General features: G+C 35.3%; 1 protein-coding gene across 5 annotated transcripts; it reads right to left on the reverse strand.

Annotated features, from left to right (window-relative positions):
• LOC110103640 (SAC3 family protein B) lies at positions 1–27,671 on the reverse strand. 5 transcript variants are annotated; one of them, XM_020832433.2, is made up of 16 exons: positions 27,512–27,671; positions 26,996–27,073; positions 26,631–26,856; positions 24,649–24,888; positions 21,050–21,178; positions 20,627–20,857; positions 20,293–20,534; positions 20,074–20,174; positions 19,740–19,955; positions 19,437–19,664; positions 19,273–19,364; positions 19,092–19,185; positions 2,976–3,068; positions 2,189–2,892; positions 1,995–2,109; positions 1–1,900 (listed from the first exon to the last, which is right to left on the reverse strand). In XM_020832433.2, exons 3-16 carry the CDS (start codon positions 26,810–26,812, stop codon positions 164–166), a joined length of 4,404 nt encoding a protein of 1,467 aa, XP_020688092.1. In that variant the 5' UTR covers positions 26,813–26,856; positions 26,996–27,073; positions 27,512–27,671; the 3' UTR covers positions 1–163. The 5 variants fall into 5 exon arrangements, with proteins under 5 accessions (XP_020688092.1, XP_020688091.1, XP_020688089.1 ...); XM_020832432.2 differs by having other exon boundaries at positions 26,996–27,112; XM_020832430.2 differs by having other exon boundaries at positions 26,996–27,378.

A 27,671-nucleotide genomic window follows, 5' to 3' on the forward strand; every position in this document is an offset into this window, starting at 1 on the left:
TTAAATATACAACAACATAAAAATTAGAAACCCCTTACAAAGAAATATTTAGCAATAAATCTACAGAAGTGTAGCAATGTCACAAGGTAAAAAGAAAATTAAAAAAGAAAAAGAAGAATAGATACACTTCTACCATATTGTACAGTGGAGGGAAACAAAATTCTCAGAAATAGATAGCCAGCTTTTGCTCTATCGTGTCTTGCACTCTGTTACAACGTTCTAGTAACGCGGTTAGCTTATCACTCTTAAGAACTAAAGAATCTGCAATCTGTTTGTTTGTGTCCATGTATCTGAGATCCTCGTTGTTCCCACTTGCCATTCCAGCCTCTGCACCATCACCATCATCACCATTAGCCTTTACACCATCATCGATTTCGCCAATGGCGGTAGGAGGCGTTGGCCTGGAGACCGGTGGCCATTTTTCGAAGGGATTACTGCAACTTATCTCCACCAATTCATCAAGAGATACTTTAGCAGGAAAAGAATGAGATGATGGAAGCTCTTCAAGGCAAGAACTGAATGGAAAAAGATCATCTTTGCTATCCATGATGTAAACATAAGATATCCCCGGAGCGGTTAATTTATTCAATTGCCAAGAGAAAATTCTCTGGAAAATCAAAATCCAACTTGGAATGAAACAGTAACCTGATCTGCAGCGCCGGAGACCTACAAACTTCTGTAGCATGACATTGACCTCCTGGATAGCTAGATCAGCTTTTAACAATTTGTTTGATTCATTGAGAAAGCTAATCAAGAGTTTTTCAAGGGCCAGCTTCTGCTGCTTAATCTGCAAACCAGTTAGCAGCTCATGGTTCAGCCAGGATGTGTCTGGAAAACTTGGAAGTTTGCAGGATTTGATTGCGCTAACAATAGGGTTGATTCTCGCCGGCGAACTCCAACCTACGCCGGGAAAGCAAAGACCTGCCAGTATTCCCTCATTGCTTGATTTGTCAAGAAGATTGATTTCTGGAGCTGGCCAATGAGTTGGATTCATGGATGCTGTAACCATGATTTCCTCTGCCGTTTTATCTAAGGCATTATTGAATCCAGCTATGCAATCATTTGGAGCCACATCCAATCCTTTATGATTTGCAGTGATTTCCATGAATCGTCTCAAGTATTTTAGGACCAGTTCACGAGTTCTGACAAGACAAAGCAAAGGCGCGGAAGGTGTATTACTTGCCAGCCACTGCAAACCTACTCTCAACTGATGATCATCAAAGAAGCTAGCAAAATTTTCCAAGCGGCTGCTATCAGCAAGAAAGGTTACTAAAGAAGAGCATATCTTCATCTCCTTTTCATCATGAAGGGCTAGTTTTCTTGTGATATTGGCTGATCTTTCCGCAGCATCTCCTTTGGGTAAATCGATATTCAGTATTAGAAGTGGTAAGCAGGATGCAGGTGTTATAGACACCAAGTAATTTTGAAGCCGAGCTCTCTGAATTTCCCATGGAATGGTCTCTGTCACAAGGTAAACCAAACAACTTGCACCATCAAGGACATCGTCCCCTTCAATTTGTTGTCTGTCATCCAGAACCTTTTCTCTAATGACAGACAAGCAACAGGTTTGGGGAGAACCTCCATAAGGATCACTCCATTTCTTCCATATTGATAAACCTGATGAGGATACCACCAACTCAGTATCATGTTCTTTACTAGGACCCAATAGCTTAAAGAACAACCAATCTAAAGCTAATTGATGGTTTTGGTTATCTGGATCACACGGTTGCACCAAAAGGACCAATTTCCAGCAAATCAATTTGGCAAAAGGGTTCCTTGCGACCATAATTGGTGCAACCAAATCTGAAATGTTCAACCTAGACCACGAGTTGCCAATTTTTCCATGTCTTGCTCTTGAAATAGCATCAATGTCAAGAATTTCATAGCACCTAGTTTGTGGCTTTAATCAAACGGAGTAAAATTAGCTACATGGGATTGTTAACATGTCAATAAAGGGGAAAAACACTCGAGCAGGTTTTCAAAGAATAACTCACATATTCAATTTGACCGGTAGGAGGTCCTATTGATAGTGAACTCAGTGCTGCGCTAGTAAGAAACTCTTTCTGCTCTCTATTCTCTCTCCTCATAGCTGCCTGCTTCTTCCATTTCCTGATAATTAGTACGTAAAGAACATTAGCTATAACAAATTTGATAAATCATTAAACATAAAGTTAAACTAAAAGTTTACCTTAAGATCAGTTTCAATATTTCCTTCTTAGCTTCCTCCTTATGACTGAATAAAGGCAGCAGACTTTCACTCTCCAACTCACTTTCAGACTTTTTAGATCTTGCATTTTCACAAATCATGCTAGAACTAGAAGTTTGATGAACAGCAGGTTGACTATTACCACTATCAAAAACTTGCAATGCTGCTTCATTAAAGAAGGGCTCATTAGCATGGTGTGGTATCTGTTGACCATCATCTTTAAGGGCGTATTCACCAACAATCTCAACTGGAGGCATAAATGTTGTCATCATGACAGGCATTTCCTCCATTTTCACTCCAATTTCTCTGTTTTGACTAAATGGCGGTCGCTCTTCAAGCAAACTTGAAGGTTCAGTTACAACCATAGAAGTATGACTAATATTGTCATCGAACATAATTTCATCATAGGCAGTCGGGTGACTTCCGGTAATGACAGAGTTTCCGTGGTCAAATATATCTACCGTAGTATTTGAGCATTCCTTTTCTACAGAAAGATCTTCAAGGACTAAAGCAGTTCTGACATCATCAACTATTTTTTCTGATTTCTTATGATGAACAAGTTGCGCACATCTTGTGGGAAAATCCACATCACTGCTGAGAAAGGGGCCTTCTTTCACCATGTATGCCTCTTCATATTTTTTTACTGAGAATCCATGATACTCCAGAAGGCCCTCAACATCCTCCCCCTAGGAAGAGAAAGGAAAAAAGTCAAAGAAGGAAAACAATGTTAAGATAGAAGCCATAAAAAGCAAGAAAGCAGTGATAATACCTCCATAGCCAGCCATTTCTCAACATGTGCAATGGGAATTCCTTGGTTATTCTGAAGACCGCTATGTAGAGAAGCAAGGGCCTGCTTTCTCAGCTGAATAAAATATAACAGATTTAGCAATTACAGTTGATAACAACAGAAATAAATTTCAGAAATTCAACTCATTATACCAGCAGTTTTTGTTAAGTGAGGTCAAGGAGATGGATGGTTAAGTGAGGAACAAGCTCGGGCATTAGTTTTATCACCATCACAACCGTTTGATATCCATGCTAAGCATAAAAGGTAAGATCGGAAGCATATAAGGAGGGTAACCCAGCTGTACTGAGCAAGATCTCATATATACCGGTTGCTACCAAATAGAAAAGTCACATTGCCTAGTAATTTAGATTTACCAAGCAAATCAGACACTTGATAGGCTGTGGAGTAAGGACCTAGCAAGAATGTCCAGGGCACTCGTTATGAAATTGATTTAAGTCATAGCGTCAGTTACCCTGTATTGCTTTCTTCATAACAAAAGATTACATAAATATTTATAAATAGGGTTGATAAGCAAGAAGATGGCGGAGAAAATCTAGCACCAAGAATCTAAAGAGAAGAATTTCTAGTGACTAGACCTTGCATCAAATATTCCTCTTTCTTATCTTGGTCAAAACCCCATTCACCCATTACTTTCTTCCACACTTCCCTATCCAAGCTCTTTAAGTATTCCAAGTGTTAATGATGTAGGACAATTAAGAGTTTCCTAAGTGCTACTAGAGGAATGAGGCTAAGCTGTCCTACCAATGACTAAGATCGAGACTTTCACTAAGAATTCAATTAAATCTAAAATTAATTATGAAAAAAGTGATCTTCGATAATTTACTTGAGAGTTAAAGAGAAGTAGAGAACTCAAGCAAAAAATAGTTTTTATGTCCATTCAACTTTAAGCACTACAATTTCAAAATCCAGAGAATATAGCAAAAGAAAATTGACTAGCACATGATAAAACCTCAATGTAGTTGATTTTAACAAAAACTACAGCAAATCACAACGACACTAGTGAAAAAGAAAATTTTAATTAAGAGATTTTAAAAAGAAGAAATATGATATAAATAATGAAATAAAAATACTGAGATAACCATAAGATTGCTACCACAAGTTGATAATCATTGTGATAGCAACCTTCCCAATTCTTTTAAGACCCCTAAGGGATTGCACTCCTGTACTAAAAAAGTCCTCTCTTGCAAAGAGATCACAAGAGGAAGTGGAACAATCTCAAATTTTATATTCATAAGCAGTGAATTTCGTAATAAATGGCCCACTATTTATGGGGAAAGAAATATCAAAAGATACAAAATAAATAAAAGAGGGAAGGGGGGTGATCCAGCCACTAAAAGAGGGGGGGGGGGGGGGGGGGAATGCAAATTAAAGAGATTTAGCAATTACAGTTGATAACAACAGAAATAAATTTCAGAAATTCAACTCATTATACCAGCAGTTTTTGTTAAGTGAGGTCAAGGAGATTGATGGTTAAGTGAGGAACAAGCTCGGGCATTAGTTTTATCACCATCACAACCGTTTGATATCCATGCTAAGCAGAAAAGGTAAGATCAGAGGCATATAAGGAGGGTAACCCAGCTGTACTGAGCAAGATCTCATATATACCGGTTGCTACCAAATAGAAAAGTCACATTGCCTAGTAATTTAGATTTACCAAGCAAATCAGACACTTCATAGGCTGTGGAGATAAGGACCTAGCAAGAATGTCCAGGGCACTCGTTATGAAATTGATTTAAGTCATAGCGTCAGTTACTCTGTATTGCTTTCTTCATAACAAAAGATTACATAAATATTTATAAATAGGGTTGATAAGCAAGAAGATGGCGGAGAAAATCTAGCACCAAGAATCTAAAGAGAAGAATTCAAAACCCCATTCACTCATTACTATCTTCCACACTTCCCTATCCAAGCTCTTTAAGTATTCCAAGTGTTAATGATGTTAATTAAGAGTTTCCTAAGTGTTACTAGAGGAATGAGGCTAAGTTGTCCTACCAATGACTAAGATCGAGACTTTCACTAAGAATTCAATTAAATCTAAGATTAATTATGAAAAAAGTGATCTTCGATAATTTACTTGAGAGTTAAAGAGAACTCAAGAAAAAAATAGTTTTTATGTCCATTCAACTTTAAGCACTACAATTTCAAAAACCAGAGAATATAGCAAAAGAAAATTTACTAGCACGTGATAAAACCTCAATGTAGTCGATTTTAACAAAAACTACAGCAAATCACAACGACACTAGTGAAAAAGAAAATTTTAATTAAGAGATCTTAAAAAGAAGAAATATGATATAAATAATGAAATAAAAATACTGATAACCATAAGATTGCTACCACAAGTTGATAATCATTGTGATAGCAACCTTCCCAATTCTTTTAAGTCCCCTAAGGGATTGCACTCCTGTACTAAAAAAGTCCTCTCTTGCAAAGAGCACACAAGAGGAAGTGGAACAATCTCAAACTTTATATTCATAAGCAGTGAATTTCGTAATAAATGGCCCACTATTTATGGGGAAAGAAATATTAAAAGATACAAAATAAATAAAAGAGGAAAGGGGGGTGATCCAGCCACTAAAAGAGGGGGGTGGAATGCCAAGAGTAGTGAAGAAATGGGAGCAGACTTAATGGTGGAGAAAAAGGAGTAATAAATGACAGAAAATAAAGAGTCTAAATAAATTTTGAGTATGAGGAAGAGAAATGGTAGGCCATGGCATGGAGGATGGATAATTTATGACTTATGAGAAAAGAAATTTCCCAGCACATAAAAACACAAGACCCAACTTGACCTATGGATCTAAAATGACTAAAAAATCAAAGGACTCAAAATAATACAAATAGAAAACCATACACAAAAAATGCTAAATACATGAAAATCTCATAGGAACAACTAATGACCAGTAGAAATAATGATGATGCTGACTATGGATCTAAATAAGATGCTATATATTAGTAATCACAAGCTTTGAAGAATTTTAATAATAAGAATAAAGATCAAGGTACTCTAAAAGTGATATTAGGCAGAGAACTACAATAGCTCTACATGTATCAACTATAAATCCTCTAGTGGTGAAAATCTTCTCCAACAAACTAGGCATCATCGAATGCTATCATTAGCTGTGGAAATGAAATGCTCATCCAATACAATGTACATAGACAAGTGAATGTCAACAGATGAATTGATAGCAATGTTGGCATCAAGTGTTGATAGACATTAGGCAGATCTACTACAACTTTGCATGTATTAACCATGAATCCTCAAGTGGTGAAAATCTTCTCCAACAACCCAAGCATCATTGGACAATACCATTAGATGTGGAAATGAAATGCTCATTCAATGTCTATAAATAGACATGTGAATGTCAGCGGTTGAGTTTGATAGAAATTTCAGTATCAAAATAGAAATTGGGATTAATATTTCAAGAGATGCGTGGTCTAGATGAATCACAAGAAAGGGCATGTGGCAAAGTGCCAAATGTCAACCCCCCAGCTGGGAAAGGATACTTTTAATTTAAAGATGCATAAATCCAATTGAAATTTTGACAGGAGGGACTAAGATCACTTTGTCAAACCCAATCACCTTTACACTCATGGCGTGTAATAGTAATGACATCCTAATCAGAGCATCAACAACTTGATTCTTATGCCAGCCTTGTGTTTGAAAACAACGGTGTACTCTTGAAGAAATTGCACCAACTTGGTATGTAATAGTGATGACATCCTACCAAAAGCATCAATAGCTTTGTCCTTCATGTCAGCCCTATGTTTGAGAATGAAAATGTACTCCCGAAGAACTTGCAACCACTTGGTATGACTTGAGCTTAGTTTCTTTTAGGAGTAAAGGTACATAATAGCTTCATGATTGAATATACAAGAGCTCTAGGGATTGAAGATAATGCAATGCTTATACCCTAGCATGTAATTCTCAATCATGTGGAATATCTTTGATTAGCTAAATTTAGCTTCTCGCAAAAAATAGGTTACAATTTGATGTGAAACTAAATGCGATAGACAAGAATTGCAATTAAGATATTAATAAAGTGGTGAACTTTGCTTTGCTACTAATAAACTCTTTGTTTGCTCAAGTGAAGGTTTAAGAATATGACATTGAAAGATTAAGCAATAGCAATTGGTTACAATTTGAGATTAGTAAGACTTGTAGAATAACAACCAATGATTAGTAGGTAATGAAAATAGCAAATGTAACAAAAGCCTCAAGTTTAAAATCTAGATCATTCACCTAGAAGTCCTTCACTCAATCTCTTGAAAGTGGAGGTTAGCGGAGGAGAAATTCAAGCACACTTAAGGATGCCACTATCAAACAAGTGACGCCGAGGGGACTAGTCGTCGGGGAAGAAGCCGGAGTTGGAGAAGTGAGTGGTCGTCCGATAAGAGTCCACGGAGTTCTTGGTCGTTGAAACTCGATAGTCTCAGCGAGACAATAAACGATGCGATTGATGTAACGTTCCACGGTGCCATTGTACTTCCAATCCGGCTCGTAGAAGGGAGAGAGGAAGATGTTGATCTCTCCTTGTGCATTGTAAGCAAAGCCATGATCAACTTGCGGATCGGCCATGCATGACCATGGGAGATCCTTGTCGTGTGTAGAAACGTTGAGGTGGAGGGGGGGAAGCCGCCACTTGAGAGGAAGCAGCCAAGGAGAAGAGGGAGAGGTGAGGGCTCGGGTGGGAGAAGCTAAAAAGGGGGGCAGCTTGAGCTAACGAGGATTTGGTGGAAGATTTAGAAATATGAAATTAATGTTCAGATTTAAGTGGATTTGGCGGGATAAATTTGAATTTAAATTCAAATTTTAATGAAGAGAATTAAATTGGATGAGACGGAATTGTGGGAGGTAATTAGGGAGGTTTAATGAGGGGCTATTGATGAAATTGGAGAGAGAAATTATGAGGGAGAGGGGCCCGGCCATGTAGAGAGGAGAGAGAGGGGTTTTGTGATTAATATGTGGGCCCCAAGGAAGTTAATGTAATTTTAATCAAATCTGAATTTAATTTCAGATTTGAATCATATAATAAGAAACTTCCTGATGGGACTTAAGCCTCTTAGGAAGGAATTTTGAAATTCAAAATAAATTGATTGCCAACAAGGAATCCCTCCTAAATCACATAGAGATAATTTAGGAAAGTATTTATGACATAATTTGAATTTAAAAATTCGAATTTGTAAGATTATGGTAGGTGGGTCGGCGGGTGGAACAAGTAGCAGTCGATATGCATCTCCGAAGATGATACACGTGGAGAAATCTGATGTCCTCATCACAAATAGTCCTTAGCTTAAGCATTCAGCTTATGCAAACTTCGAGGCATCAAAAGATATCTCAAAGATCTTGTAGAAGTTTTACAACATCAACATTTCTAGACTAGTTAAGCGCCTTTTGATTTACCTAAAGGCGTGAAATGTAACTGTAGTTCACTTTAAACTCACCCCTCTTGAGGAATTATATTATGAGAGCAATGGAGTTGAATACTTGAATGAACCTCCAAGAAATGATGAATATTTCGTGGAAGAGGAAAACATCATGGATAGATATGAGGACAAGCCAATCAATGATAATTTTGATCTTATCAAAATCAACAAAAATACCTTCGTTGAAAATAGTAAACTAGTAAAGCCAATGAAGATCACTAAAGTACTTATTCAAGTGTATGCATGTGTATGCAGGGGGTGCTTCTGTAAAAAAAAAATAAAAAAAAATGTGTATGCAGGGGCGGAACTACATGGAGCTTAGGGGGAACAATTGCCCCCCTCCCCCCACCCCCACCCAACCCAAAAAAAAAAAAAAAAAATTTTTAAGGGGAGAAGTATTTTTAAGGAGAGTAGTTTCGAAAATTTTGCCCCCCTAAAAAAATAATGTTTCCCTAATATGCCCATTCTTCCCTTCAAGCCACATTTCCATCTCTCTTTCAAGGTACGTTGTTTATTGTTCGCTCTTCTTTATCTCCCACTCCGATGACTAAGACTCCATCCTCCTCTCCCTCATTTACTCAAATTGCCATCTCTCCATCCTCTTCTCCTTACACTACTCCATCACTCGTTATTCGCTCAGCTTCATTATCTAATCTATCCCTTAGAAAATCAACCTGATTTCTTGGAGAGGAAGACTAACACACAGAATCGGAGCACGCCGATACAGGAGGTCAGTCCTAACACGCGCCAGTAGGGTCGCGAACGACTTCATGACCTGCGTAGGCGGGCGTTGCAAGAACGGTGCGGGCGGACCAGTGAGGAGGCGCAGCGAGCCTAATGTGGCGGCGGGTACGAGTCAGTAATGCACTGGTGCAAAAGTAGTTGGCATGTGCAAGAAAATGTTAGCTACGCATGAGCGTAAGGCGCCGGCTGGAAGCAGAACGCACGAAGGGCCTAGGTCAAGTGAGGGGGCGCGATTGGCCACGATGATGTCGCGCGTGCAGGCAGAAAAGTGGACTCACCCATTGGCGCGAGTGGTGTGGATTGGAGTTGGGCCGTGAGGCCGGGCCATGCTCAATTCACGCGGGAAGCTAAATTGCGGATCTTGGAAGCTGGATGGGCCATTCCTTGGCCTAATGTGAGGAAGTTCTCATGGAGACAAGCTGGCTGATTGGATCAAGACAACACCTTCGATTTCACCTGCAACCCCAAAATTTGTATCGGGAGCATCAAAGTTTTCATCTCACCTTCTTCAAAACCAGGCAACGGCAATGGTGGGGTTCATGACATACTGACATCTACTCCCTCCTCCAAGTCCAAGTCAACCAAAATGCACTCCTTAGCTCAAACTATGTAAATTTCAAGACTATATTATGCAATATTTACTTTGTTCTTATGTGTTGTTGTTTTATTTTAATTTTTTATACATAAATATCCATGATGAAAGCTTGAATTCATTTAATATATTTACAAAAAAATCTCCTCCCCCCTCCCCCAAATGAGAGGGTGGTTCCTCCCCTATGTGTATGTAGAGTTATTATTTTTTTCTTTTTTGAAAGTTGTATGTTCATGGCATAGGTCCATAAAAGGTTGTCTTAATTGACCTAAGTGGTTAAATAGAGACTTGCTAATGATTAAAATATCATCAAAATATAAAATAAGGAAGACACCAAAGGAAGGAATGATGTGAATGAGCCATGATTCCATAAATGTGCTTGGCACATTAATTAGGTAAAAAACATAACCAACTACTTACACAAACCATCCTTCGTCTTGAAGGTGACCTTCCATTAGTCAACTTCACTCATCCTAATCTAGTGGTATGTTCTACAAAGATCAATGTTAATGAAGTTAATTAATCATCCATCATCTACAATATACCATTCAATTCAATGATGGGAAATCTATACTTGATAGTGAATTTGTTGATGACATGACCATCAACAAATATTCACAAAGTTAGATCCTACTTTAGGGTAAGAAATGTGAAAACAATGCATGAGGACAAACTCTCACGGATCCTTAGCCTAACATTTCAATTTAGTTAGGTTAACGGGTAAATACATTAACCAAATCAATGGCATGTTGGATGCTCTTAAAAAATGAAAGCTCATTAGGTAACATACTTGTCAACAGCAAATGACGAATAAGCACGACGCAAAGTTCACCATAGAGCCATGGTGCATAGCACACGGCGCAGCGCGCGCCATTTCGAATATGGCATAAAATAAAAAAAAATAATTATAAAAATCATTACATGTATCCTATTTTAGAGTATCAATCAAGTTGGGTAAGGCTTGGTTGAATATGTTTGTGGTCCAAAGTCCAAACCATTATAGTGAGCTTCAAGTACGTCCAAAATTTCTACTAAAATAATTGCAATACTATTCTCCAAATAGGAAAAATAAAAAGCATCAATCAAATCCTAGTATTTTAATCATATCAAATAATTTAAAATTAAGTCTAATAAAACCTAAATAAACTATTTTAATCAACAACAACAACATCAAGCCTTTGTCCCAATACGTGGAGTCAACTACATGAATCCTTTTTCTCCATTGTGTCATATTAAAAGTCAAATTTTTGTTTAAATCTAATAAAAAAGATCATTTCTAATATTTCCTAACCAAGTCTTTTTAGATCTACCTCTACATTTCTTAACATAAGTAAAATCTAATATCTATACTTTCCTAACAGGGTCATCATAAGGCCGCCGTTTATGTGACCAAACCATTTAAGGTGAATCTCTCTAATCTTATCTTTCACTGGCGCTACTACAATCTTTTCACATATATGCTCATTTCGTATCCTATCTCTAAGGGTAAAGTCATTCATCCACCTGAGCATCCTCATCTCTACAACACTTAACTTATCATTATGCTTCTCTTTTAATGGCCAACATTCGGCACCATAAAGAATTGTAGGTCACCACCATCTTATAGAATTTTCCCTCAAGTTTGAGGGGGACTTTTCTATCACACAACAAGCTCGATACATTCCTTCACTTCAACCATCCAACTTGAATTATGCCGATAATATCCCCATCTAATTCATCATCACTCTGAAAAATAGATCCAAGATATTTAAAACATGTAGTCTTATTAATGAATTGATCGCCCAAAGTCACAATCCCCTCACTAGGTCTATTACCTACTAAAATTACACTCCATATATTCAATTTTAGATCTACTCAAACGAAAACCTTTAGACTCTAAGGTTGACCTCCACAATTTAAGTTTACCTGCAACTCCCTCTCTAGTCTTATCAACAAAAAGAATATCATCAACAAAAAACATACACCAAGGTACATCCTCTTGCAAATGTTTAGTGAGAATATCCATGACTAAAGCAAAAAGATATGGGCTTAAGGCTAATCTTTAATGTAATCCAACCGAAATAGGAAAAAACTTAGTCAAGCCGCCTTGTGTTTGAATACAAGTAATAGCTCCTGCATACATATCTTTAATGATTTGAATATAAGCGGTATTAACTCTTTTCTTTTCAAGAACTCTCCATAGCACTTCTCTTGGAACTTTATCATATATAAACTCTAAATCAATAAATATCATATGTACATCCTCCTTATTCTCTCTATATTTCTCCATCAAAATGCTCAATAAATGTATTTCTTCCATAGTAGACCTACCCGACATTAATCCAATTGATTTTGAGAAACATTAGTATCATGCTACAACCTATGCTCCATAACTCGCAACCATAGTTTTAAAGTATGACACATTAATTGAATTCCTTTATAATTCACACAATTTTGTTCATCACCTTTATTCCTAAAAATAAGAATTATTACACTCATTCTCCACTCGTCTATCATCTTTTTATGCTTCAAAATGATATTAAAAAGTATAGTAAACTAAGAAATTCCTTCATCTCCTAAGCTTTGTTTGATAACAGTTTTGTGGTTTCTGCGCCATCCACTTTAGGTTCTATGTTTGGTTCTTCACCATCAACAGGTTTTTCATTTGAACTTAAAAATCCTGCTTAAATTAGTATCATGCTACAACCTGTGCTCCATAACTCGCAACCATAGTTTTAAAGTATGATACATTAACTTAATTCCTTTATAATTCGCTCAATCTTGTGCATCACCTTTATTCTTAAAAGTAGGAATTAACACACTCATTTTCCACTCATTTGTCATCTTTTTAGTCTTCAAAAAAGTAATAAAATTTTTGGTAAGCCAAGAAATTCATTCATCTCCTAAGCATTTCTATATCTCTATTGGAATATTATCAGGTCCAATAGCTTTTCTACACTTCATTTTCTTTAAAACCTCTCTAACTTCTGTTTTACTAATACGCCGATAAAAATATATATCTTTATTTTCATTTAGGGTGCTAAGGTTACTAAAGTTAATCATATTTTCACATTCTTCATTAAAAAATTTAACAAAATATCTCATCCACCTTTGTTGAATATCATGTTCTAAGATAAATACTTTTTATCTCCATCCTTAATACTTCACTTGAACTAAATCCTTACTACTCATATCTCTTTGAAGATATATATATATATATATATATATATATATCTCCCTTCTTAGTATCTAATCTATTATATAAATCATTAAAAGCTAAGATCTATGAATCACATATTGTTTTCTTAGATTCCTTACATGCCTCTTTATATCTTTTCGAATTATCAAAACTTTTACATCTAAATCAATTTTTATAACAAATCTTCTTATTTTTTATCTTTTCTTGCACATTTAGATTTCACTACCAATTATTTTTGCTATTAGAAGTTTTCCCTTTGATACTCCTAGCACATCTTTTACAATGTTCTTAATATCACTAGTCACTTTTTTTCACATAACATTAGCATCCTCATGCACAGACAAAATTTTAAGATCCAAAATCTTACTCTCAAAAATATTTATGTAGCATTCTTTAAATGCTCCATCTAATCATAGAATATCGTTTTACTTAATTTTTTATTTTCTGTCTCTTTATCTTAAAATCCAAAACTAGTACTCGATATTGGGTACATAAATTTTCACTTGTCATAACTTTACAATTTTTGCAATTTAAACGATCTAATTTTCTTATAAGAAAACAATCAATTTGAGTTTTAATATATTCATTTTTATAAGTGATGAGATGCACATCTCTTTTCTTAAATAGGATATTAGCAATTTAAAAATCATAAGCTAAAGAAAAATTTTAATATGGTCTTACCACATTCATTTGTCGTTCCAAATTCATGACCACCATGAATACTTCTAAAATCATCTACCTCTCTACCAACATGTCCATTTAAATCTCATCCAATAAAAATTCTTTTTATTCAAGAGGTATATTTTATATTAATTTTTCTAAGTCATTCCAAATTTTTAATTTTAAACTCATATACAAACCTACTTGAAAAGCATAAGCACTTATAATATTAACAATCTTAGCATCAATAATAATCTTTAAAGCTATAATTTTATCTCCATTTCTATTAATTTTTATAATATAATCCTTCAAACTCTTATTTATGATTACACAATTTCTAATATGACTCCTACCATTCTATTTCCAATTATATTAATTTTTAGAATATTATCCTTCAAACTCTTATCTATAATCACACATACATCATTTCTAATATGACTCTTACCTGAATACCATAATTTAAATCCTAAACTATCAATCTCCTTAACCTTCTCTCCAACCCATTTAGTTTTCTAAATGCGGAGAATATTTATCTTCCTATGTATCACAATATCTATTAATTTCAATAATTTTCGTGTAAGGGAACCTATATTCCAAGTTTCTATCCTAATTTTAATTTCCTTGACTAGCTTCTTTGCCCACATACGTCCTTGATGTGGGAACCCTTGCCTATTTAATACTGCACTTAGGCGCCGGTGCAGCAGCTCTTGCACACTTGTCGCTGTATTCAGGCCATACAGCGCGTCGCTTCAAGGGGACGCCCTAGCATTGACATAATTTTTTAAAGGACTCATATCATGATTATTTGACAAGTTTTACACATCCCTCCACTTTTCTCATACAGTATTTAAGACCTAACAACGACTAAACTATTTTAATCATATTAAAAAAAAATTAAAATTAATCATTACATTACTTTAGAAATTAAAATATATAAATATTAAAAACTATTTATAATTATATTAAAAAATTCAAAAAATTCAAAAAATTCAAATTGCGCACCATGCGCCATTGCGCAAATAGCACACACCAACTTGAACATGTGCGTTGCGCCATGCAGCTGGGGTAATGGGTGCATCGCGCTGCACCATGGCGCACGCCATTTTGTGTCATTGACATGTATGTTAGGTAGTTCCTAAGGACAAATCCCGGAACCCAAATAAAAGTTGACTAATTTCAGCTGAGAAACTAGAAAACTCAGAAAAAATTTTGGATACTTAAAAAAACAACGAGAGATAAATGCTACAACCCTCGTTACTATGCGCAAACTCTCATTGATTCAAAATATGAAAGTTTCTTTAATTTATGGCGACAGATAACTCTTTTGGTTTCTAATATAAAGCTTGAAGGCATATGTGTTAAACTGGCAGTAATATGCAACATTCATGTTATATGAGATAATCCCTCAAAAGAGTTGGGGATCATTTTGGTCCCTCACAAAGAGTTGAGGGACCATTTTGATCTTTTTCTCTTAATAATATTTATAAGAAGAACAACACACATAATATAAGTGGAGTAGGTGGTCATCTATAATGGGATAATGCATCTTTGCATGTTAGACATAATCAAATTTGTTGAAGATCTTGGGGTCCCACACCATGGGACTCACTCCTCAGCCGCCTTTGTACATCCTCCCAATCCAAATTTCTACCTTCGGTAGAAAATAGCTATGGGTCCCACTATGCAGCAAATCATAATATGACCTATTCAGCAAACAGAATAAGGTGCTGATCCATTGGATTTCTCTTAAGCTTAGATTACAATTCATATGCTCCTCCTCATAAGATAAAGGAGTTAATCCATTAGATTTTCTCCCACTTAAACCTTAGATTACAATTCATATGCTCCTCCCCATACAACTATAGATGTTAGCCCCCCTTTTTTGAATTATTTATTTATTTTGTGTAAATTGCATTTACCTTTTTCCATACGTATCCTTGGAAAAGCATGTAAAAACAGAAAATAAGCAATAAAATTCAAAGTAGTTTTTAATATTTTCACTTTTCTATAATCTTGCTAAGCCAAGCAAACATATATGGCCACGAATGTGGCTCAATAATGAGCTTCAATCTAGCCAAGGCAAAAGTAGAAACAACATTCATGCAACTAGCATTGTTAATGATAAGTTTGCATGACTTCTCACCACTTTTTTAAATTAGAGTGAAAGATATTTGTGCATTCTACTTAGTCTTGGCTCGAGTAGTAGTCATAACATATCACACTATAGCCCAGTGTGCGTCATCCTTTGCTTTCCTGGCATAAGTAATTTCATCACAGGAGTCCTACTCAACTAAATCATCCTTCTAATCTTCATGTTAATCAAATAAAGACTAAATTGTGATTTGTCTAAAGAGTGAATATATTGCTTTACTTGAAGGGCTCATTGAAATCCATTTTTAAGGGTATAACTATCTCAAATACACATTTTTTTATGTATGTCAAGACACAGTCCAAAATTAAATTTAGTAATGGTGGCCCTAGGACTTCCATTATATCAAATCGAATCATTAATTTATCAAAATGAGCCATATACTCAATAACTAGCATCAAGCCTTGTCAAAGTGCGGTCAATATTTACAAAAGTTAATCATGAAATGCTAAAGAAAGATACTTTTGTTTAAATAATTCCTCCAAACCTTTGAAATTGCCAACCAGGTCTACTAAATGAATAATTATTTCTTTCATGAGCTACAAGATTCATTCAATGAAACTTCACTTACCAATCTTCTGACATAATAATCCAATTGAATTAAATATCCATGTGAACGATCCCGTTCAAAAGTAGTTTGGAATCTCAAAGTTCATCAAAAGTAGAGGAATCAATTTTTACACTTCTTAAACTTCTGGTGATGCTATCATCAATGTTAAGATAATTATTTCTTTAGGGATGTAAAAAAGATCAATATTAGGGTTCATCAAAATATTGATGATACTACTCTCACGTAAATGGTAGTGATAGCCATTATGCCTACCTAAAGGTATGCTGGCTCTGCTAAATAGTTATCCACAGGAAAAGTTAAAGCTCAATTTTCTTGTGATTAAACCCCAAATTTGATTTTTTTTTTATTATCATTAACTCAATCATTAAACTTAAATGTAAATGCTAGTTTGAATTAAATTTTAAGAAATTATAATGAATTTAAGCAAGGAAATTAATATGAATGTGTACATGATGCATAGGTTGTGAATTAAAGAAAAATTAACGAAGTTTGATCCAACTTGAAGTAACCTTGAAATGAAAGAATTGATCTTCCAAATTAAATTGAGGTGGATGATTACAATTTTATTTTTGGCAATTTATAGTTCTTTTTTCTAACTTGATGTAATGACACTCATATACCTCCATATGTTAATGTTATCATTTAATTATTAAAGAATGTGTCATTTCCATCCAAATATTTTCATATTGTAATGATATGAGCTGAAAGGCATTTTATTTCAATTACATGAATTTTAAAAGCACCTGTTCATACATGATAATGGGGGAATGAAAGAAAAAAAATGTATGTACACGATGAAATGAAGGAATTCACCTCCTTATGGTAATGGTTGGGGGCGCAACATACTCGTGCACATGAAATGAAAAAATTAAAGAAAATGAAATATAAATGGAAATGATTGTGCCTTAATTGGAGCAAAATTTAGATGAGGCTCCCAAGACGGTTATTATATCAATAGATATGACTTGCCATATACATTACAAAATGTTATCTTTAATAATTTGATGTTGTAGTTATCTTATCAAGTATGCCTATCTAAATTCTCATAAATAAAATATTTAATGATTATTTAAGATCACTCACATGCATACTATTTTTTATTTTTTTCCATTTATTTTTACAGTATTATATTATTGAATTGTAATCAGCCATAACATTATTGTATGAACTCAACCCATTATAAATGAAATGTTTCAAGTAAGGCTCCTGCAGATTAAATGACTAACACAGAAGATTTTGTATACAAAAGAGAAAGGGTAAATGATAATAGATATTTAATGATTCTATGCATTTGATTTCAGCTCAATTGCTTTGAAATCTTTAGAGTGTACTTGAAATATAGATTATTTAAATTATGGTGAATAATTGTTAGCTCTTTATAAATTGGGAAGATATTTTATTGGAATGTTTTAATTGTTGGTTGAAACAAATTTAACTATGGTCCGACAGTTATTTCTTAATTGATATTCTAAATACTTGGGCTAGATCATGACACATGGACAGCATTAATTGCATTTCAAAATATTTAAAATGAATCATAAGAAACACTAAAAAATATATTAAAGCATTTAATTTGCATTCAACTAAATACCTGATGCGTTTATAAAATGAAAGTATTTGAAAAATATCCAACTAATTAGCAACTTAAAAAAGAGTTAGATAACGATTTTGGGGATATAAATGAGGATTTATGTTGGGTTTGGTTAAGGAAAATTAGCTAGGGTATGAAGAAATGTGTGTATAGATATGTTTTGGGAGAAAATATACAATAAAAATGAGGAGAACATGTTTCCATTATCTCATTAAATATGAAAAAATTAAAATAAACCTTAATTTCTTATATTTAAAACCCAACTCTAAAGCCAATTGATACAAAGCAACAAAGCATAAGAGAAAAAATATGGCAGAACTTTGTTACATTATTTGTTTAAAAGAGAACAATCCATCATACAAGAATAATTAAGGTTTAAAAAGGATGTAGCTAAGATCAAAAGAACGAATGCTTTGAATGGAGAGACAAAAGGTGAAAAGAGCAAGAAAAAGCCTAAAAGAGGAATCAATCCCTAGAGAGGAAGCCAAATAAAGGCCTTATCTTTATCATGTAGCCAAATACCTCCAATTATAACTTCAGGCTTACTGGTTATAATAAAAGCAACAAGCTTTTCATTGGCAATATAACTCTACTGATAATTAAAATAATGACGAGCATGTCCAAATGTCAATTTACTACCTCACCTCAGATAAATATTAAAATGAAGAAAAGGATGATGACATAGATATAGCACAATGAAATGTCATAAATAATGACTAGATTTATAAGTGGAAGCATACATCTCATACTGCAAAAATATGCTTGCCATGCAGCAAGTTGGGTTAGCAAATAATGTTTGTGCTGGATGTTTTGGAATGATAGTCATGCATATGCAATAATATATTTTCACAAGCCTGTATCAAAGATAATAAGCGAAACCAAGCCAAATAACCTGAATTGATTCTCTCAAGTTAATCATATGGGTTTGTGTATCCTTAACTAAAATCTTCCAAAGCATTACTCGAGAAAAAGGATAGCCAATGCCAGGAAAACTTATCACTTCTAAAACACACAAGTTGATAAATTAAAATATACCTCTAGAAAACTTAACACAGGATAAAAAGATAAAATCAAAATAGGAAATAAGTTGGTGAATCCATAATATCTAGCAAATATAAATCTTAGTCATAGTATGCTCGTTAAAGTAGCATCCAAGGGAAGGGGAATATACCTTAGAAAAATGAGCATGCATTAGGCATGACTGAAGATACGTTGCTTTTCTAGCAAGCCTAAAAAATGCAATATAGTTGCCAATCCTACAAGCACTGAAACGATAAAAAGAAGGTTTTGTTGGAATTAGCAATTACATTCAACACTATCAGGTAGTGGGCAAGCAATGAACTGATAGAAACCTTGCAACATCTCGAGCAAATAAAATTTCAGTGGTACTTCGTATCTCAGGAGTCATCTTCGCAAGATCAAGTGAGAGCTCTGCAGGTTCCACCTAAAACAAAGAAACTATATATTAAAATATGGATCATCTTGCACGTCTCCGACCAAACAAGAAATCACTCACTTTGTAACCAGGATGCTTATCTAACTTGAGAAGTGCATAGTATCCCCTGAATTCTTTTTCTGATGCAAAACATTTCCCCCGCTTCCTATGGTCATCATACAGTTGAAATAACTCAACAGAGGTTTTATTCATTTGCTCAATATTGAGGTGTGCATCAAAACCCTCTGTGAAACCCTCGCTTTTCTCGAATTCACATAATTCATGCATAGCAATTACATGAAGCCTTATCTGTGACCACAATGAAAAAAAAAATGATATCATGAAGCCCAATGGTGAAGGTAGTTCATCTACAAGAGAGAATACCATTTGTTCTAGCATGAGAATAGCATCTTCATTGAAAATATGTTGCATCCTGAGATCCATCCGTACTGCACGCATTCTATCCCACAAGAAGTTGTAAATACTAAGAAAATTGCCATCATAAGGCTGATCCAATAAACTTAGGAGATAATCAACCGTCTTCTGCAGGACAGGCATGGGCCTTATCAACTTAGCTTCACGCTCAGCCATCCTATTATACTGTATAATTCAGATAAGAATTTCCATTATGCTTCCTGTTGGTGCTGTGTAATGATGAAAGACAGATTTTGATCAATAAACAATCTGAAAAGCAAGATGGAGCCTACTGAAACCCTACTTTTTTAACAGCAAGAAATTTTGTTGTTTGGTTTCTATCACCATTCAAGCGCTCATACTTATCAAGATCTCCCTTTCTTTCACGCTCATCCCTCTCCAAATCTGTAGTATGGTGAAATGAATGAATATGCTACATATGGGTCTCAATTGTTTGGTAAATATTGTTGAATCAGAAAAATAAATCACATTAGCTGGCCAAAAATGCAGAACATATCAGCACCTGGACACATATCTGGGCACAGACCCATCACAGCTTTCGATGATTCAGCACCTTCATGATCAGAACAGCTAACCCCATAAGTTGCATTTTCAGCAGTTTCATCAGCTTTTTGCAGGACTAAAGGTACATGGTTTTGCCTATTTTCAGAAGGTTTATGACTTGAGATATCCCGCAGATTCTGTAATGGCTGGGTTAACTCAGTCTTGAAGCGAGCTAATCGCTTTGCCTTTGCTTGCATTTCCCTGCAGATAAGGCCTACTTTAGAAAGAAAGCTTACCACACTGAGTATGATATAGCACAGTACGCAACATCATATGATGAAAACACAGTTTACCTCTCTGAATCAGGTACAATAGATGATGAATGTAAAGCTTTCTCAACTGATATAGGAGGAGACCGGGCCCTTTTAGATGCAACAAGGTTGGCAGGTTTTGCTGGCATAATAGTTACAACATTTTGTGCATCAGGCTGACACTCACCATGCTCAAGCATATTTTGTGAAGAAGGGCCCCCGTGGAGTGGAGACATTCTGTGTCTAGCCAGTCTAATAGGGGATGAATCAGGCCTGGAAAAACAAACCAAATAAAATTCAGTACAGAATCAACAGATTTATATAGATGCAAGTAAAACAACAGCAGAGTAAAGATAAGATGTGGACATGTAAAGTTTTTGGATGGGTATCCAAGTAGAAATCAATCAGACAAGTTAAAATATGAAGAAATCAACTTCAAATAAGAGCAAGGTTTAGATAGCAAACCGCTCAACTTCCTTATCTGAAAATATTGCTTGAACTGACGAACTGCTTTCAAAGTTCACAAGCACAGACTTCATATTGGGAACTTCATCATTAGCATTTTTCAAGAGCATTTCAGTATGTGCTCCGGATCTACAAACAGAAATAAGGAAGAATATCTTGTAATATAGTTTACCTAAAAGTTAGCATTTAATCAATCTGATAAAAAAAGCATAGAAAAAGTGCATCTTAAAAGATTGGAAGTGATGTGTTACGAAATACTTAGAATTCCCAAGTAAAATCTAACTATCTTGATGAAAACAGCGAGAACAATCCACAAATCCAAAGGAAAAATCAGAAAGCAGTAATTTTATTGCGATAACCAAACCAACGGAAGAAAAATAACAAGATACAATTGATCCTCTATTCGAGAAAATGATCTCTCTCCCAAATCTCTAGACGCCGCTAGAGCCCAAAAACCTAAACCTAAGAGATCTCAAATTTCAGCCAAATTAAAGATGCCCTAATCCTAGGAAAACAAACAATTAATGCATACAATCCAAAAAAAACTCTAAACATTCCCTACATTCAAACTTCCCTCCTAACTCCCTTCAAAAACCTTCCTAAACCGCTCTGTCTGGGCACCGGATCACGCGACATATGCAGGAGGCGGAGAGTTCCACCTGTTCATAGACCAGTCCTGTATGGACAGCCTGGACCGGTCCAATGGACTGGTCTAACAATATGCACAAAAAATTCCTTTGTAGGTAAGTTAATTGTAGCTTCATGATTGGATAATTGGAACAAGAAGGCCCACAGTAAAATGTACAACAGCAATAATGCTTCAAAAAAGCACAATGAGAAATAACACATGAATTATGAAACTCCAAATGAATACAGAGTTACGGAATATGCGTTAAGTATGTACACATATATACATGCAATAAAGCATAGGGGTGTGAAAATGTATAATACAAGTACAAATGCAAGCTTTCTATATGCTAGTGCACCTATGCAAACAATATATTAAAAAAAAAGTTGCAATCAAATGCAAGTTTAACATGGAAATTATCATTTCGCTAAGCATTATAATATGGAAATTATTCCACCAAAATGCTGATTTAAAAACAATGGTAACGTATATTCATTTACATGTTAAACAAGGTGCTCAATTAAATCCACTCATATGTTAAACTGTGTAACCACTTGACCTAAAAGCTTCTGCTAATTGGTTTTGGTCCTATGGGTAAATTTATATTCTTTCAATAGGAACAAGAAGCAAAATTTAGAAGTAATATGATGATATTTAGCATCATCAACAAAAAACAAGATAAATTTCTGAGATTAGAGCTCCAAGTCCACAGTTGTCCAAAGAAACACAAAACATTTGAGTTGAATCATAGTGAGCAGTGGTGAAAATTAATATGCATCATTTTGCCGTATAACTTGGAAATTGGTATACATTTAGTGGTTGCATGTATTTTACGTAACAAAAACCAATTTAAAACTTCTTTAAAAAGTGAATGGCTCTTAGTCTTTGAACATATCTTATGTTCCACTGGAAGATAAAAAACATGAACAATAATATTAACCTTTCGCAGCATGAACTGAAAAAATGCTATGTTGGAACATTGAGTCTAACGTGTAATAAGTCTACACATGACCAAATGCTATATTAATGTAATATGTGATATTATCCATTGGTTAATGATTCAAGCAGCACAATTTCATGACCATATCACCTAAGGTTTGGATAATCTTAGGGGTTCTTTAAAAGCACTAAGCCCAAGCATAGAACGGTCATCCTCTACTATTTTCAGACATGTTTTTTGAAAGTAAAACTCTTTCTAATGAATTAAAATTTACCATTCATAAATGTTACATCTTTATTAGTAAGTGAAGCTCAAGCAAGATCAAAAATGCTTGCAACTAGCTACCTTGATTATTCTACCCTCATTTTGTTTAATCCATCCTTTCACTTTTTCCATCTTATTGAGCTTACCTTTCCATTTGTCCTCAATTGGGATACGCAAATCCAAGGCCCGCATTCAGTCCATTTCAAAAAGTAGGAATAAGTGTAGAAGCCCTGACCAATCCTGTAGGATAATAATATTTTCAAGCACAGAATAGTACATCTTCCCTCACGAAAAGGAACATGCTTATACGAATTTGCCGAATTTAAAGAATTCTAAAGAATGAAGATCTAGATTAAGCAACAATTTCAAGGACACAATATGAATAAATGATCTCAAAACTAGCAACTTCTATGCTTCTAGGATTAGGCTTCATTAACCTTTCAATCTCTTAATTAGTAGGTTTTTTTCTTTGTTTCAAAAGTATATTAATGTATCATTTGCTTATAGTCAACTGCAAGTGTGCTTAGCATTTTAGATCTAACTTTTGCAAAATTCATATTTAAAACTCTAAAATCTTTAATTCATGCCGTAATCATTTCTCATGGTGTTGCATACTATAGAATTGCAATGGTTTATTCATCCTTTATATCTCAATGCATACTGAAATTTTTTTTCTAGTTATTCAAGCTAGTCTGTGTAGGACAAAATAAAGTTTTGTAGGTTGTTTATTTTGGAAAAATATTAATTCAACTTAACCACAAATAACAATAGTTTATCAATCAAAATATGTCTTTAAAATATCCATAAGCATACTCTTAATCAACTTGAAGCGGTACTTAATCATATATGTAAGTAATAAACCATGATGTGATGCAAAGTGCTAACTTCTTATTCTTATTATAGATAGAAAAAGAGAGAAAAAAAGTCTCTCTCTCTCTCTCTCTATCAATTTATCTATATATACATATACATACATACACCGTTGCCTCATCTATGCAACTCTGTGCAATGAAAAATGAGGCAGAGGAGGGAGAGAGCAAATGCTAAACTCCAACAGGGATTGTTCTTCACTCATCAAGGTCTCTCTCTCTCACTGGTGATATAATTCTCCCTATCCATCTATATATGTTTTTACTTCGCCTATGCTATCTTGGTCAAGAAAAAAAGAAACAAAGGGAGGGAGAGAGCATATGCCACACATTTTAATCAGAGGAAGATGGTTATTTACTCCTCCCTCCCTCCCTCCCTCTCTCCCTCTCTCCCTCTCTATCTCTATCTCTACACAAAAGTAACTCGATAGGGTGCACAATGTTCTCTCTCTCTCTATACACAAGTAACTTGATAGAGTGCATAGTGTTACGTTGCATAGGGCTTCTTGCCTAGAAGAGGGAGAGAGAAATGACAAGCCTTCTTCCTCCCCATCCTTTCCTCTCTATCTTTTGCTCCCTTGCCCATTCCCCATGAGTGCTACAAGGAAGAGAACAAGTGCACTAGCAAGCATGAGAGACATAGAGGGAGAAAGAGCATATGCTACATCATTCACACACCCCTAGAAAGAGAGAGAGAGAGAGAGAGAGGAAGGCTAAGAGTAAAAGAGTAAGCAAGAAGAAAGACAACATAATTCATTATTGAACAGTAAGCTTGCCAATAATTATGTAGCATGAATTCATATAAATAATTTAACAAACTAGCAATAATTTACCGTATCAAAATGCATTGCAATGAATAAGAGTAAGCCAAATCAAAAAATAGAAAAAAGAAATTTACCTTGTTGCTGGAAAATAATTTGATCTATGATTATCAATAAAGCCACTATTCAGAGATGACCAAGAGGGTGATCTAATGTTGTTGGAAAGATGATGGCTACTAGGTGTCATTGAAAAACTAGTCCCGGCACCATTTGAAGTTCTAATAGATGCAATTGGAGAAAGCCATTGATTATTTGCCTGATAAGATAGTTCAGATGAAAGTTTTGAAGGATCACTGTAGCTAGCAGACTTGTCAGGCCTGCAACAAAAGTACAAAATTGAACATCCTAACCTTATAATTTTCATATTCAAAATACAGAAAGTATTGTCTAACTTAATAGATGACAACTTATTCAACAAACAGCATATCACTCACAGATTCACGTACTTGGAAACATCACATATATGCATATCAAAGTAGAATACTAGTACAAGCAATTTCCAAACTTTGATCCTTTCTTCAACAACAACAACAAGCCTTTTTCCCACTACGTGGGGTCGGCTACATGAATCCTTTCTTTAGATAATATAAAATCGCCATCCTAAGTAGTATGGATCAACAAAATGGCATGCGTATTTGTAGTAAAAATTTTACGTCAGGGTGATCAGACCTGTTAAGAGCTCCTCATCCAGATGATCCATATTGTTCATCTTATCTAGTTGTTCCTCTCACCCTACCATTATTTGATAGCTGCTTTCAGCTTAATTTCTTCTCAAAAATCAGCATGTCACAATTTCAATTTGTACGGAAAACATGGAAAACCAAAAGAGTTATATTCCAGGAGATCGAACTTCATGGCATCACAACCATGGGTTAAAAAAAATTAAAAAACAGCCTCTCCATCCATCCTAGAGTAGTTATGAGCTAATTTCATACCAAACTGAAAATGACAATAACAACACAACGTTGCTAAATTAAACATACTAGCACTTTAACAACCCTCTGTCCCAGATGCATTAAATAGGCCAGCTAACTAGCATGATACTGGTCGCAGTGCATAGCCAAGACCATCTAAAGAAAGCTGAAATTATTAACTAACTTTAGAAACCATTTGGGAGATTACATTTTATTATTCTCTGAAATATTTTGGGTTGATATTCCTCCAAGAGGTAAAATTTTACATCATAAGCGCCATCAACAATCTAGGTCAATTTAAAGGTCATCACGTTCTAGAAAATGTATTTGGAAAGTCACCAAATACTAATGTTGATTTGAGGAAACAAAATTATGAAAATTTAACAGCAAACATTCAAAAAATTCACCCAAAAACCACCAATACTGAATTTTAGACCATGATCCATAGCACATCTGGAATCTCCAAGCCATTAGCATCAGTATCATAAAGTCGCAACAAGCAGAAAAAAGAAACTGAAATAAAAGTTTCCATGTGAAAACTAATTTTTCCTGAACATGTTATTGACTAGAAAAACACATACTAGTCAAGATTCACCGACTCATATTAACAGCTTATAATTAGTTCCTGGTTCCGCTCATATAATTCAAGTAAAATGTAAAATCCGCAAGTACATGTGATAATTCTCCTTTCAAGTCAAGACAAGTAGAAGAAGCATATTAGGGATCATTTGGTTGCTTAAGTTAGAAATTATGCATTGGAAAAAAATAAAGTTTGTTAAATCCATCATTTGACTGAATGTAATTAGATTTTGACAACAAACTCTACAACCGTTCTCATAGCTCTCTCCAAAGTGAGGATTTCACCTTCACACACTAAATGAGTGAAAACAAAATCCTCACTTTCTAAAACATGTTTTCCATTCACGAGCAACCAAATGAGCCCTTATCACACAAAATCCTGATGTTCCAATTCTAAGAAAAAAATGGGCATCAAGAAACACGTCTTCCAACGAGGAATGTTCTATTCGAAGAGTGGTTCTTTACAGAACACTTTCTGCAGACTGCAGCCAATCTCGAAGTCTGAATGAGTTTAACAAAAGCAAAGTTCCAAAAATAAACAAAACAACAGCCTATTATAAACTCACGTTTCAGTCCGAGGAGAAATCACTTGATGCTGCCGTACATTTTGGATGGCCGCAGTAGCCGTCGGGTTGTTAGGGTTAGAATTCGGAGCACTCCAGGAAAATGCAGGGACACTTCCAAACGTCGTCTGGGTAGCCGGTGGAATGGAGGGACCAGAACTCTTGCCGAAGCTAGAAAACGACATGGCAGGGACTATTTGGTAGCAGGATTTGAGCGGGATTTTTAAATCTGGCCAAACGAAAAAAAAAAGGCATTTTAAATCCCACGGCAACTTGCATCCGAGATAAATTTTGGTAAATCCCATAGTTCGGCGTATTTAGAGGATTTATCCAAGGAAGCGCGCGAAAGGAGAGAAAAAGCTTGTTACCTTAGCGGCGAGCTCCAGACGTGACTTCCGTTCTGACAAGAACAACGTCCTCGAAGGAGGCGAAGAAGCTTCTTTAGCCTGAATACAAAAACCTCCCAAGAAAGAGAATTCTTTAGCCTGAACAACGTCGTAAGAGACTCTGTCAAAAACCCTCCGGACCGCCCAAGAAAGAAATTTCGTTTAATTCGGCCGGAATACAAAGACACCGCAAAGTAGCGGCGCGAGCTTCTAAGCCACCACCGAATGACAAAGAAAAACCAGCTAACGATGTTCCTCAACAGCGGCGAAATGCCGAGGCACGACCGTCCTCAGCACCCGGGGGTGTTTGGTATCGGATTTAGCTGTAGTTTTAAGTAGGAACGCATTCCGCGAATCTGTAAATCCTGCGAATCCGTAAATCCGGGATTTACGGCATAAATTCCGATAAATCCCTGTAAATCCTAATCCCATCCTTTCCCGGATTTAACGATATTTACGGGATTTGGCCGGAGAAGATCGCGAAAGGGAGAAAGTTACCTTCAAAGCCAGCAAGCTCCCGTTGTTGCATCCGATAAAAAATTTCCTAACTTCCGATCCGACAAGAAGGGAAAGTCGTCGAAGGAGCGAAGTCGAACAGCCACGAAGGAGCCGAAGAATCGATGCGTGCAATCCATACACCTCCTGCGAAGCAACGAAG

This window comes from Dendrobium catenatum, unplaced genomic scaffold (assembly GCF_001605985.2).
Source record: "Dendrobium catenatum unplaced genomic scaffold, ASM160598v2 fragScaff_scaffold_506, whole genome shotgun sequence".
Classification (NCBI taxonomy): domain Eukaryota; kingdom Viridiplantae; phylum Streptophyta; class Magnoliopsida; order Asparagales; family Orchidaceae; genus Dendrobium; species Dendrobium catenatum.

Bases quoted from the DNA above. Each gene is read 5' to 3' on its own strand.
- LOC110103640 (XM_020832433.2), bottom strand. From the start codon at position 26,812: ATGTCGTTTTCTAGCTTCGGCAAGAGTTCTGGTCCCTCCATTCCACCG. The intron at 21,179-24,648 runs GTAAATTTCTTT...TTCTGTTTGTAG, and splicing joins AATTATTTTCCAGCAACAAG to ATCCGGAGCACATACTGAAA. The intron at 20,858-21,049 runs GTTTGCTATCTA...TTGTTTTTCCAG, and splicing joins TCAGATAAGGAAGTTGAGCG to GCCTGATTCATCCCCTATTA.